The 24856-nt window shown below is 37.1% G+C and overlaps 1 protein-coding gene and 1 pseudogene across 4 annotated transcripts in view; one reads left to right on the forward strand and one right to left on the reverse strand.

Annotated features, from left to right (window-relative positions):
* The window catches only part of DPY19L3 (dpy-19 like C-mannosyltransferase 3), a 37862-nt gene extending 21365 nt beyond the window's left edge, over nt 1–16497 (forward strand). For all 4 annotated transcript variants that reach the window (XM_074913026.1, XM_074913028.1, XM_074913029.1 and 1 more), the window contains 4 exons: nt 4803–4885; nt 11329–11461; nt 12186–12344; nt 12978–16497. In XM_074913026.1, the coding sequence (XP_074769127.1) occupies nt 4803–4885; nt 11329–11461; nt 12186–12344; nt 12978–13139 (537 nt within the window). In that variant the 3' untranslated portion in view covers nt 13140–16497. The remainder of the gene's footprint in view (nt 1–4802; nt 4886–11328; nt 11462–12185; nt 12345–12977) is intronic.
* A 4903-nt stretch (nt 16498–21400) lies between these two features.
* LOC141963933 (neural-cadherin-like) overlaps nt 21401–24856 on the reverse strand; it is a 99192-nt pseudogene continuing 95736 nt past the window's right edge.

A 24856-nucleotide genomic window follows, 5' to 3' on the forward strand; every position in this document is an offset into this window, starting at 1 on the left:
GAAATTCAAGGTGAATTTCATTATTAAAGTTAAAAAGGCAGTAGTAAAGCGTAACAGTTAAGAAAGCTGCTAAGAGTTCACTCTGAAAGTCTATTCCCACCTTTAAAACAGTGAAACAAAAAGTCTAAACAAGACTGTTAACAGTTTGTTTAGTAAAGTTAAACTGATGTCTTCCACTTAAATTTTCTTATTATTCTGCTAGAGGACATTCTATTAATTCTTTTTTTCCATTGGCATGCTGGTTAGGGAAGTCATTTACCATTTTTATCATCTCTGGAAATGGTAGCTATAATGCCATTTCTTTTGACATGGGTGATAGCAGAAGCATGAAATTCTAATAGATAGTCAAATGTGACAGATCAACTAGGAATAATTTTCCTCCCACTCTTCATGAGCAGATGTGAAGTTCCTAAATCCTGTCAGATTCAATTCTGAAGTCAACAGAAGTCACTGATTTTCATAGGCTTTAGATCACTCATTAGTTGTGCTCCATCTGCCCAAAAAGCATTATTTTTGTGTTTGTTCTAAATATATGAAATAATTTTTATTGACATTAAAAATACAATTTTTCATAGTGCCCAGTGGGAATAAAAAAATACATCACCTCTCAGAATTTTTTTGTCTTAAGTCAGTTCTTGCAGTTCAGCTACCAGAGGAGTGGATATCTTTGTGTGTATGTCTTTTCTGCAAAGCTGTAAGTGTTAGCGAGCCTTCAGGCAAGAAGCCTACCTGACAGTTAAACTTGTCACCAGATCCCCTGGCAATGGTCAGAATAAAAAGTCTTAGAGAGATCTGAAAAGTATCCATTGCTTCTCTGAGAATGTGTTTTTATATTTTCACTCTAAAACCTTTAGAAACAAACCAACAGTTCAAGTAGATTTTGATAAGAGACTTATCTTTCTCCTTTCCAGATAAGAATTTATCTGTTCGTGCACTGTGACTGCTCAGATTGCCTGAGCAGTTTGTGTAATCACCACAAAGTTAACCAATCATGGCTAGTTTTCTTGAACTAATAGTAGGGCAATTTTGTATTTCATTACTTGTGGTTACATTTGTCAGAAGAGCTGTTCTTCAGTGCCATTCCTCAAAATAGTAATTTTATTGGATTATTAACCTAATCCTGATAAACTAATGAAAGCCTCTTTTGAGGCATGTGGTTACTACAGTCCCAAATACATCACTTGAACAATAATTTATTGAGATACAGATGCAACTACAATGCTAGTTATCTTTCAGATTTCAGGTACAGTATGTTTTGAGACCCTATAAGACATCTATATTTCTATTTATACATTTTCTTCATTAGTATAGCACAAACATCTTTTAGATAAAGTGAAAGTGCTGAACTATTATTTCCATGCGTACTTTAGCTGTGCTGCAGATAACACAATATATAACGGAGTACTAAATATTATTTATGTTTCACTTCATACTCTTTTTAGGTATATTTCAGGTGTATCTGTGTCCAGTGCATTTAGCTTTTCAACAGAATAATACCCATCAATTTGTGTTTGTATGTCAGTCATTCCTAAATTAATTGTTGGTACTTAAAATTAGTTCCTGAGCTTCAGCAAGTCTGTAGTTCCTGGTTTTGCCAAATAATCTTGATTTTTCTTTGCTAGTAAACCAACCATTCATGTAATTTCTTAAACTGCATTTTTATCTTCATCATGGCCAAGTCCTTTTGCTCCAAATATATACATTTATTGCAGCACATAGCACAACATATACCAATGATCTCAGCAGTCTTCAGCTATGCTGAAGAGCGGTCATGTACGTACTGTATGTATTTATCCTTTAAACCTAAAGTGATATAGTGACCTATATCACACTGATCTGCTCAGAGGCCAAAGAATTAATGCTTACACATTCTGAATTCAAAATAAGTGTCCTTGTATAGGAGAAGTACTGAACCTCCCATCATCAGTGGACTGTTCAGCACTTCCAAGTTGGTGGCTAGCACAATTGTCTAACTCTGGACTTTCTAGCTGGAATGAGAAAGGTTGTTTGTGGCGAGATCTGGGTGCTTACCACGGCCCTTGTGTTAAAAACTGTCAAGCGTATATCCACAATATATATATTTGGAGATAGTAACTATTCAGAAATTGAAGCACACTGAAAACTCAAAGCACACCAGACATTCAGTGAGAAACTTAAGCGTTGTTGTACTGAGTGAATTCCATGATCATGAGCCAAAGCAATAACATATGTGAAAGAGAAAGCTGAAATCTTTCTACAACCCAGAGAGTTAGAATAATGTTTTCACTCACAAAAGATTTAATTTTACTCCTGAAAGTTAAAAATTGTCTTACATCCAGCAAGTATGTGGAGGAACATACAACAACTTTAGTACCAAAATCTCCTAATAATTCAATTTCTTTCTGTAGTCATGTCATCAAGTTTAGAGTTTATTATTTTGTTTATTTTTCTAGATCTTAGTGATATTTTTCAATGAGTAATTACATACCTTAGGAAAAATATTCACCATTGTCAGTTTAGAGTATGCCACCTTTCTATTTTCTTGGGGTTTTTTTTGGTTTTGATATGAGTCAGCAATAACATGCCATGTTACCTTTTCCTATGCTTTTTAAGCCTTTTGGAAATTACAAATCCTTAAGATTTTTCCAGTCCAGAACAAAATCCTCGTGTTGGTAATTTAAGCCACTTGACAACAGGCTTCTTTTCCTGAAGGCTTCAACCCCAGAGATGAGCATGTTACAAGTTGGAAACCTTTTACATACCGCTCATTATTCTGAACAGTTTATTATATCCCTTATATACTCCATCTATTCTTTTTATCCATTCCTTGTGTCACGGTACACTTTTTCTCAGTCTGACATATACTTGATTTACAAGACAGAGTTATATCGGTGTTATTGGTCCATATATTTGTATACTTTACTTTTTATTTACTTTGTCATTGTTGTTCTATTGTATTTGGAACTCCTGAAGTTCCTTAGTTTTCTTCTGGCTTTACTAATTAAACACAGTGTTACCTGAAAAGTTTGCTACCTTGGAATCCTCTTTAATTCAGTGATAGGAAGCCACACTACCAAAATTTTCCTCCAGTGAAAACTGGTTGTACTCACTCAAAAGTTGGCAGTAGTATGATACTGTGACTTGAAAAACTTACATAGTTAATGCCACATAATAGTCCCAGCATTCAGTAGATAGCGCAGTATCATTAAATTCTCAGTAGATTGTCGGGCAGGTTTGCGGCATGATCTAGAAGAAAAGCAGAGCCCATTTCCTTCTGCCTCCACCCTGAAGGACTCCAAGCTCTAAAAACGTTTAGCTATCCAGGGTACTTTAGTAACAAAAAACGGAAATGAGACTCTACAGTCTTATTTCACAACTGCTTAATTTATTTACTAATCTCTTGAGAGATCTGAAGAGCAGAAATATGTCTATTATAATACTACTGCACTTCCCAAAACGGTAAGGTTGTGATACTGCCATAACTATCTTTTAGGTGTTTCTCAATCCACCAGACAGGATTATTTTAACAAATGTATCAAGTAAACGGTTAAACTAATAAGTATCTTAATTGACCCAATAATATCTCCTGCTCCCCAGTCCTCCTACATAATTAGTTTTAGTAAAAGAATGTATATTTTTGCTAAGTAGCTTAGCAGCATCACATTCAAATTCTTTCTGACTCTTGGATGAATATTACCTAAATTGGATGATTGATGGCTTTTTAGATTATCAGGCAGGTTTTCTTATGCTTTTTCCTGTGACATTTCACTTTGCAAGCCAGCAAGCCTTGTTATCTAAAGAAAGCAGGCTCGGAATAGGTTTCACCATAACATCCTCTGTAGTAAACACTGATGCAAAGCAATCAGATATTAGCATTGTCATTACGTCTCTTAATGATCCCTTTTGCCCTTGAGTATTCACTAGCTTAAACGACAAGAAACCCTTAAATAAGTCTTTGTTCTGTTAGCTTTTGTGGGGGAAGGTTAAGCTTTCCAGAATCAGTTTCAATCTCTATTTCTCTCCTCCAGATTTATGTATTCTTTTTTTGCAGTAAGTTTTGAATGTTTTTCCCCCAATAATTCATTGGATGTTGCTGTTCAGTCACACTTTTTTCCTTCAGTGCTTCTCTTAATTTAAACTTCTGAAATGCCATTAATGGCATCCACAGCACATCTAATGATTCTAACTCCTGATACAGATTTCCCACCTTTTTTTTTTTGTTTAGTTATAGGTTGCCTTTCCAAACTTAATGTTAATTCCTGGTGCCTTTCCTTCTCCTGTAATCACAGACATTATTTAATGGCTTGGCTATTAGTATCGAACTGTTACATGATGATTCTTTATCTCATTCCTTTTCTTAACACTTGGTCTGTCAAGAAATAACTTAAAACAACACCATTCATACTATAGTCCAGGAACTGAAATGGTTCACTTGTAAAGTAGATACACAACAGTCATATTTGGTAGCAAATTTTAGTTTCACATTGACTTTAAAATAACTGATGTTAACTAATTGAATTCTGGAAACTTTCAGTGAGATGTGCATCTGAGAAAAGCTGCTGTTCTCAGGCTCACCACAACAGGTGATTCTGTTCCTTCTGGTTACCTGGCAGGAGCTGCAGATCTCAAACTCTGAAACTGTGTATTCATACTGCAATGACAGCCACCTGTCCCTCATAAGAAGGGTAGATATGCTTATGTTTTGCAACTTATCCATGAGCTGGACAAGATCATTTATGAGCCAAGATGAAATAATGTTTCAACATCCAGAGCTTTTTCTGTTCATTCTGTCTTCAGTTTGTTTTATTTTGTTTTCATAATAGTTCTGGCCAGGAATAATGGATGAACTGTCAGAGCTGAGAGAGTTCTATGACCCGGACACTGTGGAGCTGATGTACTGGATTAAGTAAGAGGATTTTTTCTCTATTTAAGCTAAATGCTATTTGTGTAGATCTAATGCTCTTAGTTATAGTGTTTTTATTTGTCACAGCTCATCAGTGAACTCTGGTGACCCATGGAGATAGTTAAGGATGGAAGGGCTATCAAGAGGTTAGGTATTAATGCCTGTGGAGAAGAGCTGTACGCAGAGTCCCCCTCTGCTCTGCTCTGGTTCAGTATCATGCTGCTGTATTGCCTGTGCATCAGGGAATCAGTTGACTCTATTTGCTCCCATAAGTACCCATAGTTTTCCCAGTTGAAGGAGGTAAATTTGGAGGTGTCAAGTTTCTTCCATCATATAATAACTACCTCTTTACATTAATAAACTTTGCAGTGAAATAATTTTTTTTCTCCTTAACCTGTTGAACTTCTCTTTTCAACTTAATTTTAAAAAGCTTGGATATACAGTTGTAGGGCTGGAAATCTGTATTCTACAGCTCATTTCTTGAACTTTAAAATAACCTAATTGTTTATACTTATTAGAATTAATCCCAACATGTGTTCTAAACCATAAACAAAATATTTGTAATTGAACTTGAACTTGCCACAGCTAAGCATAGATGCAAAGTCTCTTTCAGAAGTATGAGTTAATCTTTTCAACCCCACCTCATCACTTCTGTTTTCTCACAGAGCATAGGAAGGTATTTTTTAGGTGGAAACAGTTTGGAATACTGCATGTAGAAAATCCTGAGAAAAAGGGCCAGGTAGGATGTTCTCTGGAGAACTGTGAATTTAAAGAATATGTCCTCTATTAACATACAATAACCACTAAAAACTTTCAGGTTAAGTTCTGAACAGAGATATGCCTGGGACTTGTATTTATTTGGAACTCTGACAAAGATTTTTAAAAAAAAAAAAAATCAGTTTTATGTTCTGGAGAAAAATATTCTGAAAGTAAATCTGAATTTACTACATTTGACATTGAACTATCTGAAGTATTTCCTTGGAGCACTGTACTGTGTTTTCATATGCAATGAACTTCAGTGAAGCCAGTCACCCAGCCTATTCTACCTATAGCAACATATTTGCACTCCGTAACGTTGTATTAATCTATAAACTAGAAGGAGTAATTTAGAAGTAAAATATATTACAAGCCTTCACTGACTTATCTTGAAAGCAGGCCATGTTTTTTTCTTCATTTAGAATCTTTGCAGCCATATTGACATGTTTTTGTGACTGATGTTTACCAGCCAGTTCCATTTAGCACTACTGTTTTATTGAAAGATGGTAAATGTCTGATAGTTCAGGTCTCCTGTGTACAATATATAGAGTTGTATATAGATTTACACATAAAATATGCACGTGGAGTTATTCCCAGGCATGAACTGGATTTGACTGGATCCAATGAGAATAATTTTTCATGTATTCTTAGTGCTGAGAATGCTAAACTGGTGCTTGTCCTCTTTTCATTTTAAGTCATGACAGACAATTACAGAGGGAAATTTTCTACTTAGAATTTATTGTGTTTAGAAATATTATTCCTGTAAAGAAGAGTTAATTATCTGTGCTTTAAATGCAAGTCAACACAATTTATGGTAAGTTTCTCAAAGTGGGACAGATTTTCTTAAGTTTTGATGTGCAAGAGAAAGATTTTACTGTACTAACACTTGATAGTTCTGCTGTAGTTAATGATCTGTCAAGGTTGGTGTCAGGAACTAATCATTCATTATTAAAACTCGGTATGAGAAACTCTAATTTGTCATGTATAGCAGTGAACTAGGAATAACTCATCTGTCTTGCAGTCTCTCCACAACAAGAAAACCCTATCTGCTTAGATCTAAATGCATATTAGCTTATCCAAATATACAATCTGAGTAATAGCCAACTATTAGCCTGTCCACTGTGAAGTGTCTGCAGATTATTTTTTTACTCTTCCACTTACTAAAATTATTGTAGTGTTTTCAGGGAGATATACTTGTTTATATCTTTACAATAAACTTACTGCATAGTATTGGACTGCATCTATTGCAGGGCACAACTTTTTACATAATGATCTTGCATAAGTCTCTTGCTTTTTCCTACCCACCACCTCATTTTCTTAGCTATTAAAAAAAAAAAAAAGAGGTCAAGAAGGTCCTGCCAGTGACCCAGGGATAGTTCACAGCTGTGTTCCCAGATGGGAGTTATATTAAAATTCTTAGTTTTGGTCTTTCTCCCTAAGACAACAGGAACAACATGCTCATTTGTGAGATGGGGAAGAATATCAATAGAATGAGCAAATCAATAGCGTGAACTTCCCTACTCTGTTTACTTCTGGTAAGTGTTTAAGAAGCAATGTCTTCTGCCTTTAAAGGGGAAACCTGTCTAGAATTGTGGAATATTTCATAAGCAGTTACCGAAAATGATAGAAAAACACCTTAGAAATCTCGGACAACAGCCAAAACAGTGGAAAAGTTAACTGAGACTGAGATTTGGCAGAGCATAGTTGTATGTCAATCAGGTGTGGGGGACAAGCAGGCAAATTTTTATATTAGTAGAAACCCCACAAATTTCGAAAAAGCTCCTAAGGTTACAAAAATGGAATACCCATATTTCAGTGGTGGTTCTTTCATTCAGTAATTTATATTAATGGCTATATTTAAATGTCAAGCCAGCTATAAATTTTAACTCTTCACTCTTTCTTACATGCCTGATTTTCAAGGGTAATCACACTGAAATCAACACATATTCCAAACTTTAAAGGCAATATTACACTTTTTTTTTTAATTATTGTTCTTAAATTCTTGGGCTTATCCTTTGTCTTTGTAAAATTCAGGCATGGACTTGATAGTGCCTGAGAACTAGGTTTATACCAACTGTGTAGGTGCACTCCTTTATGTGAACAAAATATGCATGCATAAAATTGAAGCTGGGACTAACAAAAATGCATCTTGTTGCTCTTTCTTTGTGGCTGTTGTTTTCCATTTTTGCAATTTTCAGTCTTTCCAAACCAGAGGGAAAAAAAAGAACCTTGACCGTTACTGAATATGCTTTACTGCCTATCATTTGCAGTTAAACCTGTAATATTTTCATATAGCATTCTGCAAATAAAAAGACTTTCTTTTAAAGGAAAAAAAAAAAATCTGATGTGACATATTTGAGGACCCATTTTCAAAAACCCCTTTTCTCAAACCCCTTTGCTTTTTAGATTCGTATCACACCCAGGCACGAGTAAAGGAATAATCTGAGATTTGTCAGATTTTATGGCTTTGAAAGCTAACTACAGAATTCAACTCTGGAGGACTTCTAATAGAAATAGCCATTTTATTTCTAGTGATGTAAACTATAATTGCAACGTTGGCCATTTCTGTAGGGTTTCCTTAAACCAGCTCACAGTAATTCTTTAGCAGTTTAAGAGAAGGAATTATTACCACTTTCAGAGTCTGTGCAAATAGTTCCTGCCAACCCCTTTTTATTTTTAATGAGTTATTCTTTAGTATTTATATATAATTCTCTAAATTCTTAAATGTAGGTAAAGAAAAGCTTCATACAATGTATTATAGTGCTCAGTTTACCCATTAGTTTAGCTGTAATTAACTTGTTGAAAGCTGAGAGCTTCAAAAATAAATGAGATTATTTGTTCAAAATGCCATCAGGTCTGCTTGGAATGACATGTAAATTATATAATGTAAATCAGTTTGACCTGTAAGTCCTTGTCATTATTTAGTGACATTTTGTACAGAATAAATTGTTTGCAGGTTGGGCAGTGTGGTATGGAGCTTGGCAGAAAGCTATAAAAACAAATTATCCTTTCATTTTATACATCATTTGTTCAGTCATTTGTAAAAATTGCTTCGTTTTTCTGTAATAGAGAAGTGTCATTCAGTGGTTTGAAGCACATTAACTGCCTTGGATACAGACCACAGCAGTTAGTGTCTGACTCAGGTAGGAGTATTGGAGAAAGACGCATGAAATGTAGAAACCATCCTGTACCCGAAAAATATTAGTTAATTGTCATGTCTCCCTCTAGTGGCTGTTTCAGAAGATAAACACTCAGTAACGGCCACCAGCTGAAGGTCTTTGTGTAGTTAAGGACAGACACTGGACGATGCTCACTGTCACCTCCCAGCTCCCAAGTGTCTGTCCACCGCAGTGGAATCCAGTGCCAGGTTTGTGTTCCTGGCAGCGCCAGTAAAGCGTGGGAAAAGAGTGTCGCTAGCATCTGCGGTAGTGGCACATGTTGGCCTGGGAACCATCTGAGCTGGCCCCAGTAAAATACAGACTTATCATTTTCTAGGACTTCAAACAGGTAAATCCTGAGTCTCAGGAAAACATCTGCCTTCCCCTGGAATACCTGATTTTGAACTCCATCCAGGGCCAGGGCACGTAAGCCAGTTTTCTGTAAAGCAAGCAAGGGTCACTAGATTGTTTTTAAGGTATAGGAAAAGGAGGAAGTGCTGACAAAACTCTTAATACCTGATAAATAAACAATGCACTCAGCTATATTTCACTTCTTCTGGGCAAGAGTGAATACTTCTATTGAGGGGAGGAATTGAACCTTGCACCTTCTGCATTTTTGACAAGCATTTTTACCAGTAAGGTATGGAAAAAGGGCACTATCACCATTTCCTCTTGCTTTCTTTTGTAAGAAAAGAGGCTGCAGGATGTTTCTTGAGATTGTTTTGTTTGCTTGTGGTTTTGCCTTTAATACTTGTGGGGTTTTTTTTTAAGAAAGTTTGATTCTGCGAGTTTGCATTAAATTGGGCTCTTTAGGAATCAGAGGTACAGAATTGACTTGATAAGCCCAAATGAGGAGATAAGTACTGCAGAGCATTAGAAAATTGGAACTCATTTTGAACAGAGAAGCAGACTTTTTGCACTAGAAGTTTCACAGACCAAGAATAAACAGAGAAACATGTTAAAGGTGCTTTGAGAATCATAATTTTCATTCACATGTCCTAGCTCTACCAAGTCCCTCTGTGAATCCAGTCCATGTTCTTTTCAGCTTAGTTGAAAAAATTTTGCTTTCCTGCAGATTCAAGGATGAGTCCTGGCTGAGAGCCTGTCAGGAACATTACATCAGCATAATGTTAAATTCTAAGACAAATTAATTTCATTTAATGAAACATTTATTTCATGATACTTGTGGGGTTTAATATTTTAAGTAGCTTAAATATTTTCAGACTTTAAAATGAAACTGGTTTTATAAACTGCTGAAACACTAGTCTATCAGTAAAGTTAAACTGGCCTATTAAAAATACTATCCCTGTCCTTCCTAGATGAGATTAATATACCAGTGCCAGAATTTTTAGAAGTTTGTAATTATTAATTCATTTGCTAAGCATACTCTCTTGAAAGGCAATAGTAAAATTTAATACTTGTCTCTTAACATTTTCAAGCCGATCATAGAGCTTAAAGAAGACTGAATATATAGCTGCAGTTTCAAAAGGCTCCCTAAAGTGCATCCCAAAGTGTCACAGTATTTGAGTACTATAGGTGCCATATATGCATGTACGTGGATGTTAGGCAACTATTCACATTCCTTTCTAGTTTCATTTTACTTGAATTAATGTGTGCTTCTTTCCATTGTTTTAGTCTTTATAGAACTTTCCATGGTTATATGCCTACTAAGTGCTAGAAAACACTCCAGCATACTATGACCATTTTTAATTAGCCAAATTATAGTAGCCTCTGTTGCCTGGCATTTTCCCTTTATCTTTTTTGCTATGCCCTTCTGTTGTGTCTTTACATATATTTTAGATTGTAAACTTGTTGGGGGAAAGGTGAGCAAAAAAATCATTTTTTCATTATGGGTATTTAAACAATCCTGAGATACCAAGACTGTTATTTAGATAACAATTCTAAACATTAGCTTTGAATTTCAGACGAGATCACAGTACCAATAACTGACAGCATTTTCAATCTGGCACCTTCTGAATCCCCCCCACACACACACATTTGCAAGTGGGGTGACTTTTATTGTAATTTCTCTCCCACAGTTGTCATAATAGGAGGATTAATGTCTCACATAAAGTTTTCATTCCAAGTGAATGGTGGATGCCAGGGCAATAATAAGAAGTTTTAGTATTCAGATTAAATAATCCATTTTATATAGAATACCTTATATATCAGACACAAATCTAAGTCACAATAAGTTTCTTGAAATATTAAAAAATTGGGATATAGAAATTTATAGATATTCAGAGGCTGTATGAACCCAAGAAATACATGAAATATGGAAGTAGTTTGACATTTTGGGGATCATGTTTTCCCTAAATTTCCTCACAATGCATAGTAAATTTTTTATTTGCAGTTAGAGAGTATTGTCATGATTTATCCACTTCATATTTGAAGTTGCCTGAACAGTTTGCTCCCTAAATAGAGGAGAGGCAGAAAAATATTTTTTCAGTCTTTTTTTTCCTTCTGATCTGTAGCAAGCAATGCAAAAATGCCCCTACAGAGACTTCCTCAGACTTATCAACATTTGTTTAGGTCAAACACTCCAAACACAGCAGTGTTTGCTGGGAGCATGCAGCTGTTAGCAGGAGTCAAACTGTGCACTGGACGGACCTTAACTAATCATCCCCATTATGAGGATAAGAATCTGAGAGAGAGAACAAAACAGGTAAGAGTATTCTGATTGTTTAAGCTAATTCTTATCTGTATCAGTGGCTCCATTCCAGAAGACAGATGTAATTTCTAATGGCACATTGAAAATAACATCATGTGCTTTACTCATTGAACTAACTTATTTACAGATACAATTCCAGAATTTAACAACTTCTGCAAAACTCATAGTACTTTGGGCATCTGCAAACTCACATCTGGCTGCTGGTGTATGTCTGAGTAACTGTACCTGGGTACTCAAGCTACTTCTGAGTGAACTGGTTTGGGTACTGTTGGCATTAATAGATCCTGCTGCCCAGTTAAACCCACATGGAGCATTTCCTGATTTGCCTGATAATCCCTTCAGTTCCCAGACCATCATAACATTTTATATAGAAACCATCTTGAAAAACTCCACACAAAGCTGGGGAGAGTGTTTTAAACTATTCTTTCTGATAATTTAGACATTCTGAAAGTGTTACAGGCATCTGCCAAGGCCTTTTTGCAGACAGCAGCACCATCCAGTGCTTTTGTAGTCAGCAGCAGTACTACTGTGCATCATAGTAGCCCTAACATGGAAACTCTGGCTACTGAATAAGGCTTTTTTTTTATTTTAAAAAATATTTAATTCAAATCACATGGATTATGATCTCAGTTCTTTTTCTGGTTTTAGATGAATCATGAAAGAGCAAACAAAGAAATAGTGGTAGCATGTCTTACATCTTAGTTTTCTTCTTCTATAGATTTATCAGATCTATGCCAAGAGATCTCCTGAAGATGTTTACAGAATACTGCGATCCTTTGGCACAGAATATGTGATCCTAGAAGACAGCATTTGTTACGAAAGAAGACACAGCAGAGGTTGTCGGTTACGTGACCTGCTTGATATAGCTAATGGACATGTAAGTATCCCATACAAGATTTATAAAGAAAATACATTTCGCTTAACTTGGTTTTGAAATACAATTACAATCTGAAGTAGCTTGGGTTCTTTCCACTTCATCATGTGTGGGGGAAGTAAAATCTAATGGAGCCTTTAGACATTCTCCAAATCACCAGATTTAACACTGCTTGCTTTTAATGTTATTTGATAATAAAACAAATTGGCAATTCAGCCTGGGCAAAATAAGTAATTGCTTCCTGATGAGCTTCAGGTTAGCAGTACACAGATAGTGTTCCCTTTCAGAGTGCAAATCATTTCATAGCTTCAATTCCCTCAGGACCAGTGGACGGTTGTATTACTCCATTGTGTCACTGGGAGTTTTCAAGCATTTCTGGGGTACCATGGAACTAGACCTCATAACCCAGAGCAGCAATGTGCCTCTGACAAATCAGCTTTATCCACCACAGAGACAATATTTATAAATCCTACTGTTTAATGTTTTTTTTCTTCCTCTCACTTGTTTCATACAGTCACTATTAACAAATCTGGCCACCCTGACCCTCTGAACATATTGCTGAGGTTGTTTTTAGCTGCTTGTTCTTGCCTAGAAATATCTAAAGATATTTCACAAATATGTTCAATTTCATTACAGATCATGGATGGTTTGGGAGAGAATGAACCTGATTTGAAACCTTCTCTGTATCCTCGCTTCTGTGAGGAAATTAAAAAAAACCTGCCTTCTTACACAATACACTTCACTAGAGTGTTTCAAAACAAAACATTCCATGTTTACAAACTTGCTAAGCATAAATAACATTTCCAACCATGGCTTCAAGTTCAGTATTTTAATGCTAGGACCCTCATTAGCAAATGCAGAATTTTACAAACGTGTTACATTTGTAAGACATTTTACATTGATGGTTTCTTGTTTAATTACTGTGATTCTTATTTTTTTTAGGCAGTTTAGTTTTGATAACATTCTCGATGTTGCCAAAATTTTTCAGATTCATAAATAAATGCTAGCAGAAACCATTTTGATTATAAAGTCTGACGTTCTGAACACCTAGGGTATAATTGTTTTCCAGTTTTAACTGATTGGAAGACACACAAAATGAGCAGCCTGCATGACCACTGCAGAGTAGATAGCCTATGAAATTCTGCTTAGCAGTGTCATTTTTACTATAAAATGATAGAAATTCAATGAAAGCAGGCCATGCTGCTCCTATACTGAGTATGCATTATCTTTGTGAATCCTGAAAATGGTCACAAAAATTCAGTTTTGTCTTACAATGTGATCCTCTTTGACAGATCCTTGTGCTCTTTCAGTGCCTCTTTTTTGAATTCTTTGGGAATGTATGTGGATATGAGTTTCCAAGCTTGCGAGTGTGATTGCAGAATCAGTGAGTGCAGATTCAGCAACCAAGTTTGAAGGGTAAAACTTTAATCATTGTCCAGCATTTTTAGTGATATAGAAACATACTGGTTTATAACATTAAGCATTTAAGTGTTACATATTTCTAATGAGAAAGATTGGAGCATGCTTGATGCACATTGCATGTTTGTATCCTCATAAAATGCTCAGAACAAACAAAAATCCAAATTTCTCAGCTTGGATTCTCACAACACTATTTTCTGTATTCGCTTTCTGAACTACAGGGGATTGTTTTCTCCCCACATGGATTCCAGTAGGATACCAAAATTGAACACTGCCAACCTTATAAAAGAAACATTCATCTGTAAAATCAGCAGGAAACTTAGGTCTTTAAAATATGTTTGGGTATTAGAGCTTTGTTTTATGTTATTTCAGACACAAAGCTATGTATTTTAGCAGAAAACCATTGTGTCCTTGCTCTTTATCCTAAAAATTAGACTGCAGTTATTTTAAATTGACTTGGAGGATTAAGTGAAGACAGGCCTCAATCCTGACAATTTTGTGATTTGTTTGTACCCTTTGTCTTTTTACCAGCTAGAACTTTGTGAATTGTATTGACTTTCTAAATGCTATGTAGATAACACATGACTTCTGCTGTGTTTTAGCGCCGCTTTGGTTTTATATTGAAATTAGAGATTAAATCTGATTGAAAGTCTAACAGTACTCTCCAACTTTAATTAGACATCCACTAGGATCATTTGTTTCTTATGAAAAACAGAATTGTAATAATCAAGTGCCTCTAGGCCAATGTTGAATTAACATTTGAACACCTATAAGAGTGTTTGTGGCCTGTGCAAATAACTCAGTTATAATAATTACCACTGCAATTAATTTCTAATGATGGGAAACTTAAAGTGCTACTGATAGAAGACTCCACATTTAATTTAATCAAGATGTGTAATGAGATTAGCTTTTGCAACTGAGCTGTGTTCCAATTCCAAACGATTTAAATGTTTTCTCTTTTCAGTTTTACTAAGATAAATTACTGAAGAGATGGAGATAGTTATGTCAGATGCTCAAACTATTTTATATTCAGTAAATACTCATTAAACAATGTTCAACATCTTTCTGCACTTCCACGCTAACAGAAAAGGAAAGTGTGCTTTAATCAGACCGTATTTAAATCAAACATTGACAGTAGCTAGGTTGTTAAACTGAGCAACTGAAACTCCTGAGTAATTTCTAGCCTGTATCCCTTAATGAGGTTGGAGACCACTGCAGTTTAACATAATACAATAATAAAACATTTTAATCAGTATTAAAACTTTAATTAGGCCTGTAATGATGCATGCCTTTTCTTGCTGAAAGCATGGGTCAGTGAATTCTTCAATGAGTGCCTTACAGTAATTGAAAACAAGCACATGTAAGGTAAAGTAATGTCTAGGCTGTATTGTCTTACTTGAAAATGTGGTTGCACATTTCTTTAAAGGTACAGTAACTTTCCTCTGATTGAAATGAGAGACTCTGAGAGCCAGTGGTACCCTAGCATTTTCAGAATTTACTTGTAGGTAACAGCTGAGACTAAGAAGTCCTGACAGTAACAGTAATTAGTTTTAAATAGGCTTTTGTCTATTAAAAATACAGTCTCTGATATTATTGAAGGAGAAATTTAACCTTTTTGTAGAAACTACCAAGTGCAAATGTTTTTGTTTTGTTTCTGTTTGGTTTTAAAAACCAAAAGAGACACCAAGCCAAGTTGGTCTTAGGAAAGCATAAAACCCAGTGGCTGTTATGATCCAGAACCACCACAGTGACACAGATTCTTCTTGCAACACAAACATCCCCCAAAGTAGCACATGAGAAATTTGAAATTTCAGATATGAAGTATTCTGGAGATTGCTTAACTCTTGCAGTTCATTCTAATGGTTCCTGTATCTGAAAGATCTGATATTAAAGGAAAGAGTACGATTCAGTGACGATGTAGTACAGTGTTCAGAAGGTCAATCTCCTTAAAACAGTAAAATAGAAAATGCCAAGGAACAAAATCACTTACTAGCTCAGAGGAAAGCAGCACACGCCTCAGCACAGCCCTTGGAGAGAGGAGCAGCTGCTTCTCTGCCCCTCATTTAAAGGCTTGGCCTGAGCAAAGCAGGCTGGGGCAGGTGAGTAGTTGGGGCTGGCTGAGGCACGAGGCTCTGGAGCAGGTGGTGGAAAGGGCTGTGTGGGCTCTTCCTAGCCGTGGGGTGCAAGAGTCCGAGAAGTCTAGGAGGTAGGTGGTGGTTGGTTTAACTGCCCGGTAATTCTTTTCTACTTCCCGTGTCTTGTTATGATTTACATTCACTGCGTTAAAAATGTGCAATTTTTTCTTAAATAACTTCACCTGTTCCTGGGCTACATCATCCTGATGCACCTGATTTCCAAGCAGTTGCTGTGGCATCACTGTTTCATTTGACCTACCCCAGGAGCAGCCCCCCTGGCAATGCATTTACTGCAGTCCCACAAATAACCACCCCTGGGAATGGCACGTCGTGACTTCTTGTCTGTGTTACCTCTTGTCTGCGAGGACCTTGAAGCTGTGCGTTATCAGTAGAACTGTGGTATGAACTCCTTTTTTTAGACTGCAGAGACAAAATGTTATCAAGTAGCTAGAGTGTTTTTAGGGGAGAAAGGCCTTTGAGATCCACAAGTGTATTTTCAATTCTTGTTTCAATGTCTGCCAGTGAGATCTAACATAGTTATTTTATAATATGTTGTTGTAAAGAGATGTAATGACTCTTGTATACTAAATAAATTGTGTAATTTGAAAATCCCTTTTTTGGGTTTTATGTTGGGATGGATTGAGAAGGGTGTAGTTAGGGAATCAACTTTGTTTTGGTCCATACGGAGGACAGCAAAGTATTTCTCAAGCAGGAAGTTTTGCCTTTTCTCAAGTTTGTTACATTACATGTATCACTGACTCATTGAATTTTTTTGTGTTCTTGCTGGACTTCCTTTCTCTGTTACAAGGTGAAGGTCTGTCAGCACTTACACCCAACACGCTTTAACTCTAGCAGGGTCACTGGACTGAGGCAGTCACTCCATTTACATCAATATAATTTGCTTTGACCAGTGGGGATCTGCTTGTTTCCCCATTGTAGCTCAAGCTTTAGTATTCCTACTCAATGAAGAGAAACATGCATTCTTTTGACAGAGAAAAATTACACATATCAAGTGCTTTATTTGAATTGGGATGTCCTGGTATAGGTAAGTTTTTGTAAGTTTAGGCATTCTGGTGGCTGGTACTAGCCAGTAGGTCAGACTTAACAATCAGCTTTCCTATGGCTTGGCTACATGTTATATGCTTGAAATGTTATTTTAAAAGAGGCGAAACACAAAGATTAATGTAGTTGAGAGGCAGACAGATTAAATAATAATAATAATATCCACATGATTATTTAAATTTCAGACCTTTACAAGTATTTTATACTAAATAAAATGTTATTACATGTTTAAAGTCTGTAAAGAACATGGAAGAAGATTATTAAAAGTACCAGATTATTGATAATCCCACTACCTAGGGATCCAGTAATTTTTTAAATTTTTTTCCCTGCATTCACCCATTGCAAAGCTTCCTGTTGTCAAGTCAGCTGGTCTTGTCCTTGGGTGATGTCAGTGCTAAACCGTGCTAAGCTTTTGGTAGAAGTACTGAAATATCTGTACGTCAGTGTAAATGCAGAACAAGTGAAGATGATTTCAGAAATTACACAGTGATTAAAAGAGCAGCATGCAAATTAAAACAGATAAATTATTAGTAATCCCTAGAAAGAGGAAAACTAGGTTTTAATAGGGCGTGACAGCTGCACATGAGTATGTCCTACTACTGAGATTGTATCTACACAAGTTCCTAAAATAGTTTTAAAATGTTTTCTGCCCTTTCCTATAGTATATTCTGTGAAACGTATAGCTAACTGCAGTTACACAAGCAGCTCTGTGGTTCTGGTTGTCCTGTTCCCCCCCATAGCTGCACTGGGGGAAGCTGCAGTAAGCAGTAGAGCAGCAACTTGAGGTTGGCTTCCAAGTTGCCTGTTTGGGAACATAATGGGAGTCACCTGGACCTCAGCAGGCTGTGCAGGCACTGCCCCAGCACCAAGCTCCAGGACTGGCTTGCTGCTACCCTCGCTCAGTGCATCAGGGACAGAGTAACAGCTTCAACAGATGGGACTGAGACCTCCATATCACAGAAGACTCTGCCGTTGGGTTATTTGGGCACATTCTGGGGAAGGCAAGAGAGTGAAGTTTTTTTTCCCAGGTGCTCAGTAATGGGTTTAACTGTGACTCTCCTCTCAACCTAGTATTCATGTGGGAATGCGTTACAATCGGGGCTGGGCAGGAAAAGGAAGGAAAATAACTGGGGTGTTTGGGGATGTATTAGAGTCTTGCAGTTTGTCCTGCCTGTCAAGCCTGGAGCTCTTTTGACCGTCTCCCTCTGGTGCTGGTACACGAGTCCTGTCGCATGCTGTGCACATGAAGGATCACGGGGTCTGTCCAACGTGCCAGCTGCTTCTTGGCACTGAAAATCCCAGAGTAGGGAATAAGCCTCTGGGTAACACCACTTGAGGAGTTCTACTGAATGTAAAGTTAAGGATTTCTTCCTTCTTTGACTAACTGCGGCAAAAACCACAACCATGCTATATGCAAAAAAGGACTTAGAGATCTGAGAAAGTACCAGTCTGTGGCCCCAGCCATCCCCAGCCTGCAGGATAACTCAGAAATGGTAAAACGTGTCGTTTGAGTGTGTAACTAGAGCCTGGGTCTGCACATCAGTTGCAGCCGCAACTGCGGCTTCCCTCAGCCTTTCAGCCAGAACAGCATGCGTGACCTGTGTCTGTAGAAGTATCTGATTAAAGCTGAGTGAGAAATAGTTCAGTAGAGTCCAAGCTTTAGTCTACCTTCAAAATATGCAAGGAAGAGACATCATACACAGGAGGCTTATTTATTATTTATACAGTGCCTTAGCCACACGTGACACTTCACAGGCAAATAAGGACAATCCTTGCCCCAAGGGGCTTACAAGCTGAATTATGTGACAATAGCCACAGTTAGGTAAAGAACACAAGGTATGCAGACACAATTACTGCTGTATGTCGAAGGAATAGATTTTTGTGCATAACACACCTCATTTTCCTATCCTGTTTGTGACTGCTATGATCACAAAATACAGAAGCTGACATACCTGACCTGTGAACACCATAAGATATTTTAGCCTATGTTTCCTCACAGGTAGATGTATCAGTAAAATTACAAGATCACAGACTCTCCCATCTGTGAATCAAAACTATGAGGCATAGGTAAAAATGGCATTTAGCTTTTCCACATGAAAATGCCACATCATCTGCAGTGTGTACCCATTGGTTAACTGTGTGCTCAAGATTTTCCAAAGTGTGTCACAAATGCACGCAAGAACAAGATACTGTGTGAACATTTCTCATTTTGGAAACGTGCAAATTAATCCAGCCTGTAGACTGCACTAACCTTTTTCATTTTTTTTTAAAAGATATGTATAAAAATAAAAAGCCAGACCTCCCAAAACAAGCTACTGATGCAACTGTAAGCAAAGAAGTTTTAATGTCTTTTACAATATATTGTTCCATGCTTTGTTTTAATGAAACTAATTATCTTAGAATCTATATGATAGATTCATATTATCAGCTGATAATATATACTATTTACATATATTAAGAAACAGCACAGAATAAGGTTGTGTTCTTGGTGCACTTTGTTCCATTTATATAGACAAGTCTCAATATTAAAAAAAAAAATCAAAATTAATTTTATGGAGCCTTCTCTCTTCCAAATATTGTCAAGTTTAAAAGTCCAGAATACTAGCTGGACATTAAACAGTCTGAAAAAGGGACTGACAATCTAAAGCACAATATTCCACCCCTTGCAAACCCTGTTAGTTTTTCCCTGTGTTTCTCTGTCCCAAATTGATGATGATTTTCTACTAAAATGTGTCTGAGGGAGGCCTGTATTATTATGTGCTGTCATTCACAGGTTTTGGAAAATTACCATCTTTGCATGGTAATTTTTGGCAGGGTTTTGTTCATCACAGGATTTTAGTTTTAGAAGTCCCAGTGCTGGGGAGGTTCTTTTTTGGATACAGGAAAGACCTTCAGTCTGCTGACATCCTAAAGCCACTAGGCATTCTGACAGCACCCAAGGATGTTGGGTTTCTTGCTCACTGAAAATGCATCCATCTCCACAGTCAGCTCTTCCAAGCGCCCTCATGATCCTCTTGTAACGTTAGATTACAGTTAAGGTATTTTGAGTACTTTGGGGTTTTTTAACCTAGACAAACAATTTGGTATAAAAAGGGTACTGGAAAGTTTTAGTTGCAATCCCAGCAACTGTAAAATTTCAGTAATTTAGGAACAGTGTACAAAACCCGTAGAGGCTTCGCTCCAAGCAGCATTTCTTCAAGAGTAACAGCCTCGGATGAAGATCATCAAGTCACTAATTTGATTCCACTGCTTAAAATAAGGAGTGTATTTTAAGAATTCTCCAAAAGTAATTAAACATGTTGTATAGTAACTGAGGATTTCCTCAATCTATTGACCTTCTGGGTGTAAAATTACAAAAGTATTGCAGAGGAAGTTGATGAAGGAAAACAGGATTTATGCATACAGCTTGTCTATATTATCACACAGAAAATGTCACTGTGTTTATTATGTTCACACCAATTCATCAAGAAATTAAGGATACTCTACAAGTAAGAATATTTTCTCAGATGACCTTGTAAAACACTATAGAACTAAAAATTCTTGGAGATATTTGGAATTTTGGGATGGGTCACATTTAGTATTTTTTTTACATCACTGGCTTTTTCTGACCCATTACATTAGTGCCAACTGTTATTACCTCTGCAGAATCACACCACCTTTTGAATCCATGAAATGAACAGTTTCAAAGGTGGCAATGAGTCCCTTACCTTTTTTAAACATAGCACATGTCTGTGGGTCAGCAAATAATCTATTTAAATTACTCCTCTATATAACATCTGCAGTTTTCTTTCAAAGTTCTGTCTTAAACTGACATGTAGAAACCCTTAAAACAACTATCAGAAACGTTAGTTAGCTCTGATTTGGGCATAATCTGGTCTACTATAAACACAGCTTGTGTTCATTAGTGTATTTCCCCCCAAAATAGGAAAATGCAGAAAGGTTCTTCCACAACCACCACGTGCTTTAAGGCTTAAGAGGAACACATCTACTACCTCGCTTTCTTCACAAATCAAGGCTGAGTAACTGCTGTTACGAACAGTCTCCAGAAAGAGACTGTCCATGAAGAACAAACAGTTCACGTCAGGCTCTTACAAGGCCTCAGTGCTACAGCAGTAATTACCACCGAGAACCTCCTGAGCCACGAAACCAAAAGTATCAGCTGTTAGTTCTTTACTGCTGAACTCCCTCTACGAGCATTTTTAAATATGCACATAGGAGCACTTGCTTTAAGACAAATTAAAAATTGATAGGCACTTATCTCCACTTAAGAAACTTGCGCCCTTGTGTACATAACCTTGCAAATAATTCATCTACCAATTACAGTAATGAATCAGCAGAACAAAGGCTAAGGTCCTCAGTTATAAAGGGAAGCATCAAATAGATTTTCCTCAGCATAGTGAGCACCACCAGTCCCCTCTTAATTGTAATGTAACACAGTGAGCCTTACTTGGTCTTCTTCCCCACCCCTTCTTTGCTGTAGTTGTGGATAGTTTCTCTGATGTCATCCAAATCCTCATGATGCTCAGATATGTGGTAAACTCTTCCCTTCAGATCCCAGCGAGCCCCCATGCACACAGCACCGACCAGAGCTGTGTAAACACACAGGAGCAAAACAGAACGTCATTCAGAACCAAATAAAAATTTACATACCGAAGTGCTGCAGTATGGCTCAGACGGCCGCCGCTCTGTACCAGTACTGCAGCACCAGTTTGCAGTCAGAGCCAGCAAGGCTCTCGTTTTGTGTTTCTCAGAAAATGTTTGATTTTTGCACTCTTTAATAGACTTACAAGTGAACATCATCTACAGAAGAAAAGGCCTTTAAAGAGCATTTTAAAATAGTGGTTAAAGTACGACTTTGAAGCTGTTAAAGAACTGACTGACACCAGCGGTGTTCAGAGACCTATTTACTGTATTGAGTTAAACTTTGTAGGAGAAAATGTATACAAAAAGGTAGCACTTAGTAACGATGTGTTGGCAGTAACAGATACAGAGAAATGAACCACAAGACAACACGACAGAAAAGAAATTACTCATACATTTTACTAGAAAAAGAAAATCAGGTGCATTTTGCCCTAGCACCTCTGAATTTAAACATTTTTCTTAAACGCTTAGGTGCATTTTACACACTGACAGTTGTAAAGCTTCAACATCAGACATGTAAATTATGTAAATAGAAACATTATGTAAATAGAAACTTGTGTACCACTGTTACCAACTCTATAAAGTTGATAAAAGCTCATAGTAAGACCTCACACCATTGGATACCATAACTAACAATGCAGTGAATTAAAGAGACTGGGCTCTTACAGAATACATACATGGCAGAGCAGCATCTAGTTGAGCTGGGGACTGAACCTGGTATACATGGAGGTCTATGCCCTGCACTGTGCTCTGCAGTTATACCCTTCAAGCTGCATCAATGTGTTTAAGATGTATATTTATCTCTTCCTCCCTGCCCCCCCCCACCCCCAACAGAATGTGTCTCACAGATTTTTACACATGTGGTAACATTTTGGTGGCCATTTTTTAGCCGAGATAATTTTGAGATACTCAAGTCTTTTAGTGTTCTACATCTGTCTTTTACTGTGACTGCTAGTAGAAAGCCAATACTTAAAATGGAGATAGCCCATGTTCCAAGAGTGCAACAGGAGTATAAACCAGAAGTACCCCCACTGAAAATAATATCTCTTCCATACAGGTACCAACATTACAAGCTCCTGGCTGATCTTCTGCTCAAGATCATACAATCCTGAGCTGTCATTAAGCAGTGCTGTCTTTAAAAGCATTCTGTGAAGTTTCTTGCTGCTTTGAGCCATAGCATTAGTGTTAGGGCAGCTGCAAGCACCAAAGCATCACTGTCTTTAACTGCACAAAATGAGCTGAAGTCCCCTCCTGGCAGGGTGGGGTGTGGAGGGTTCCTGTGATACTGAACCAGAACCAACGGGAAGTTCCACATTTGAATTTAAAAGATGTAATCAGATGTCAGAAAAGCAGCTGTCTGATCTATTGGAAATCTGTAAATTTATAATTGAAGTTGCATGAATTAACCACTTTAAAGTGCATTACCACCTTCTAGAAGCTGTGTAAGAGAAAGGGCATCTGAAATCTTGAGAACAAGGAATTTTATTAAAAATTCTCCTAATGAAACTTAAAATTGTGTGATAACACCATTGTTAACCACATATACTAAAATTTTCACAACAATGCACACCATTTAGTTAAAAACTGTTTCTTCCTCAGAATTTAGACCTGAAAGATTAGCAGGATTATTAGGTAAAAGATGTTGTTTCTTCAGTTGAGTTCAGTCAAGCACAGGCAACACAAAGTCAGCTCACAGTAAGACTGCTCTGACACAGCAAAAAACATTTAACAATGATCCGTTATCAACCTCAACTAACTGAGACTCCAAAAGCTGTGAAAACAGTTAGCTTCTCACATTATTTGCTGTTCATATTTGCATGGCAAACAGTATCTAGCAGAGTTGGGAAAATGACAGTATTTCAGGTCACTACACAGATGGATTCGAAGCAGTCCACAATACACTTTCATACTCTTACTACAACTTCTGAATGAAACTTACATTAACACTGTACAAGCCATGGGAAAAATCTATGTCCTTACTGAGGCAAACTTTCATGAAATTTGAATAAACAAGAAGGGCTCAAATATGTGATCCTTCCTCACTAATGAGATCCTTCTTTCTCTTTCCTCTTCTTTTTAAGATATGGTGCCTAAGCCTGAAAATGGCTGAGGAAGCCAAAAACAGCTCTTAGGAGCTGTGACACCACTGGTAAGACACAACAGACTGCTCCTGTCTGACCAAGTGTATTCCTGCAGAGCAGTATATTTCTCCTAGACTGAAAATTGTGTCACGCTTAGTAGTATTTTAAACAATGTTTATCTGGTAGCAATTTTCGCTCTTGCTGTTCAGTCGAATTTGCTTCCAATTACACATCTGAACAATTCCTTAGCAATGAAGTGAAAATGTGCAGAAAATAAAATGTCAAAGACTTTTCATTGCTCACAAATGTTGATTCACTTAGCAATATATGCACACAGGGATGAAAAGTAAGTTACTGATGGAGCTGAGACCATGGCAAGGAAATGAAGGCAGAGTCAAATCTCCATTAGGAAACGGAGTTTTTCAGCAGAAGGAAGAGATGACAGCTGTTCAGGACAAGATGGATAAATGAGTTCACCAAAGGTAATACAAGATGTAGTTGCCATAACTACCTAACAGTGCCAAAAAGCAAATGCAGATGGCAAACATGGAACTAAAGCTCAGGCCTGTGTCCTTGTGAAAGATCGCCAGTGTGATTTCACAGTTACGTCCAGTATAGCCATCAGGGCAGTGACATTGGAATGTGGTTGGTGACTGCGAGCTGCAGGTACCATAGTTACAGGGCCTTTTAGCACAGGCAGTGTAGACACACTCACTGTCTACCAGAGACGTTCTCCATGAGCATGTGTCCTGGAGGGCAACTGAAAAGACGAAGGCAAAATAAAAGCATTACACTGAGAAAAGTAGGCATGAAAGACAGCATTTAAGATTTTAGAACAGTTCTTTGATGACACTCTATATACAGTTTCTGAAGTAGCTACAAGATGTTACTCAGAATAATTACAGGACTAGTCTTTTCTAAAGCAATCATACAACAATGAGCTCCACAGCCTTAAACCCCAACATCTGGGGTTTTCAGAACTTGGGTAGTTCCACTGGCTTCTGCAAGATTACCCATGTGAAAGATAGCTGGATTGGGGTCTGCAGATGTGTCTAGGTAGGACAAGTTATGCCTAGTGTTTCCATCACAGTGTATTTCCAGAAAAAAAAATACATTTCTAGAAAATTCTGTTTGTGTGGAGAGTGGCAGTCAGTAATGATCGAAGTGTACATTTTCA

This window comes from Athene noctua, chromosome 9, assembly GCF_965140245.1.
Source record: "Athene noctua chromosome 9, bAthNoc1.hap1.1, whole genome shotgun sequence".
Lineage (NCBI taxonomy): Eukaryota > Metazoa > Chordata > Aves > Strigiformes > Strigidae > Athene > Athene noctua.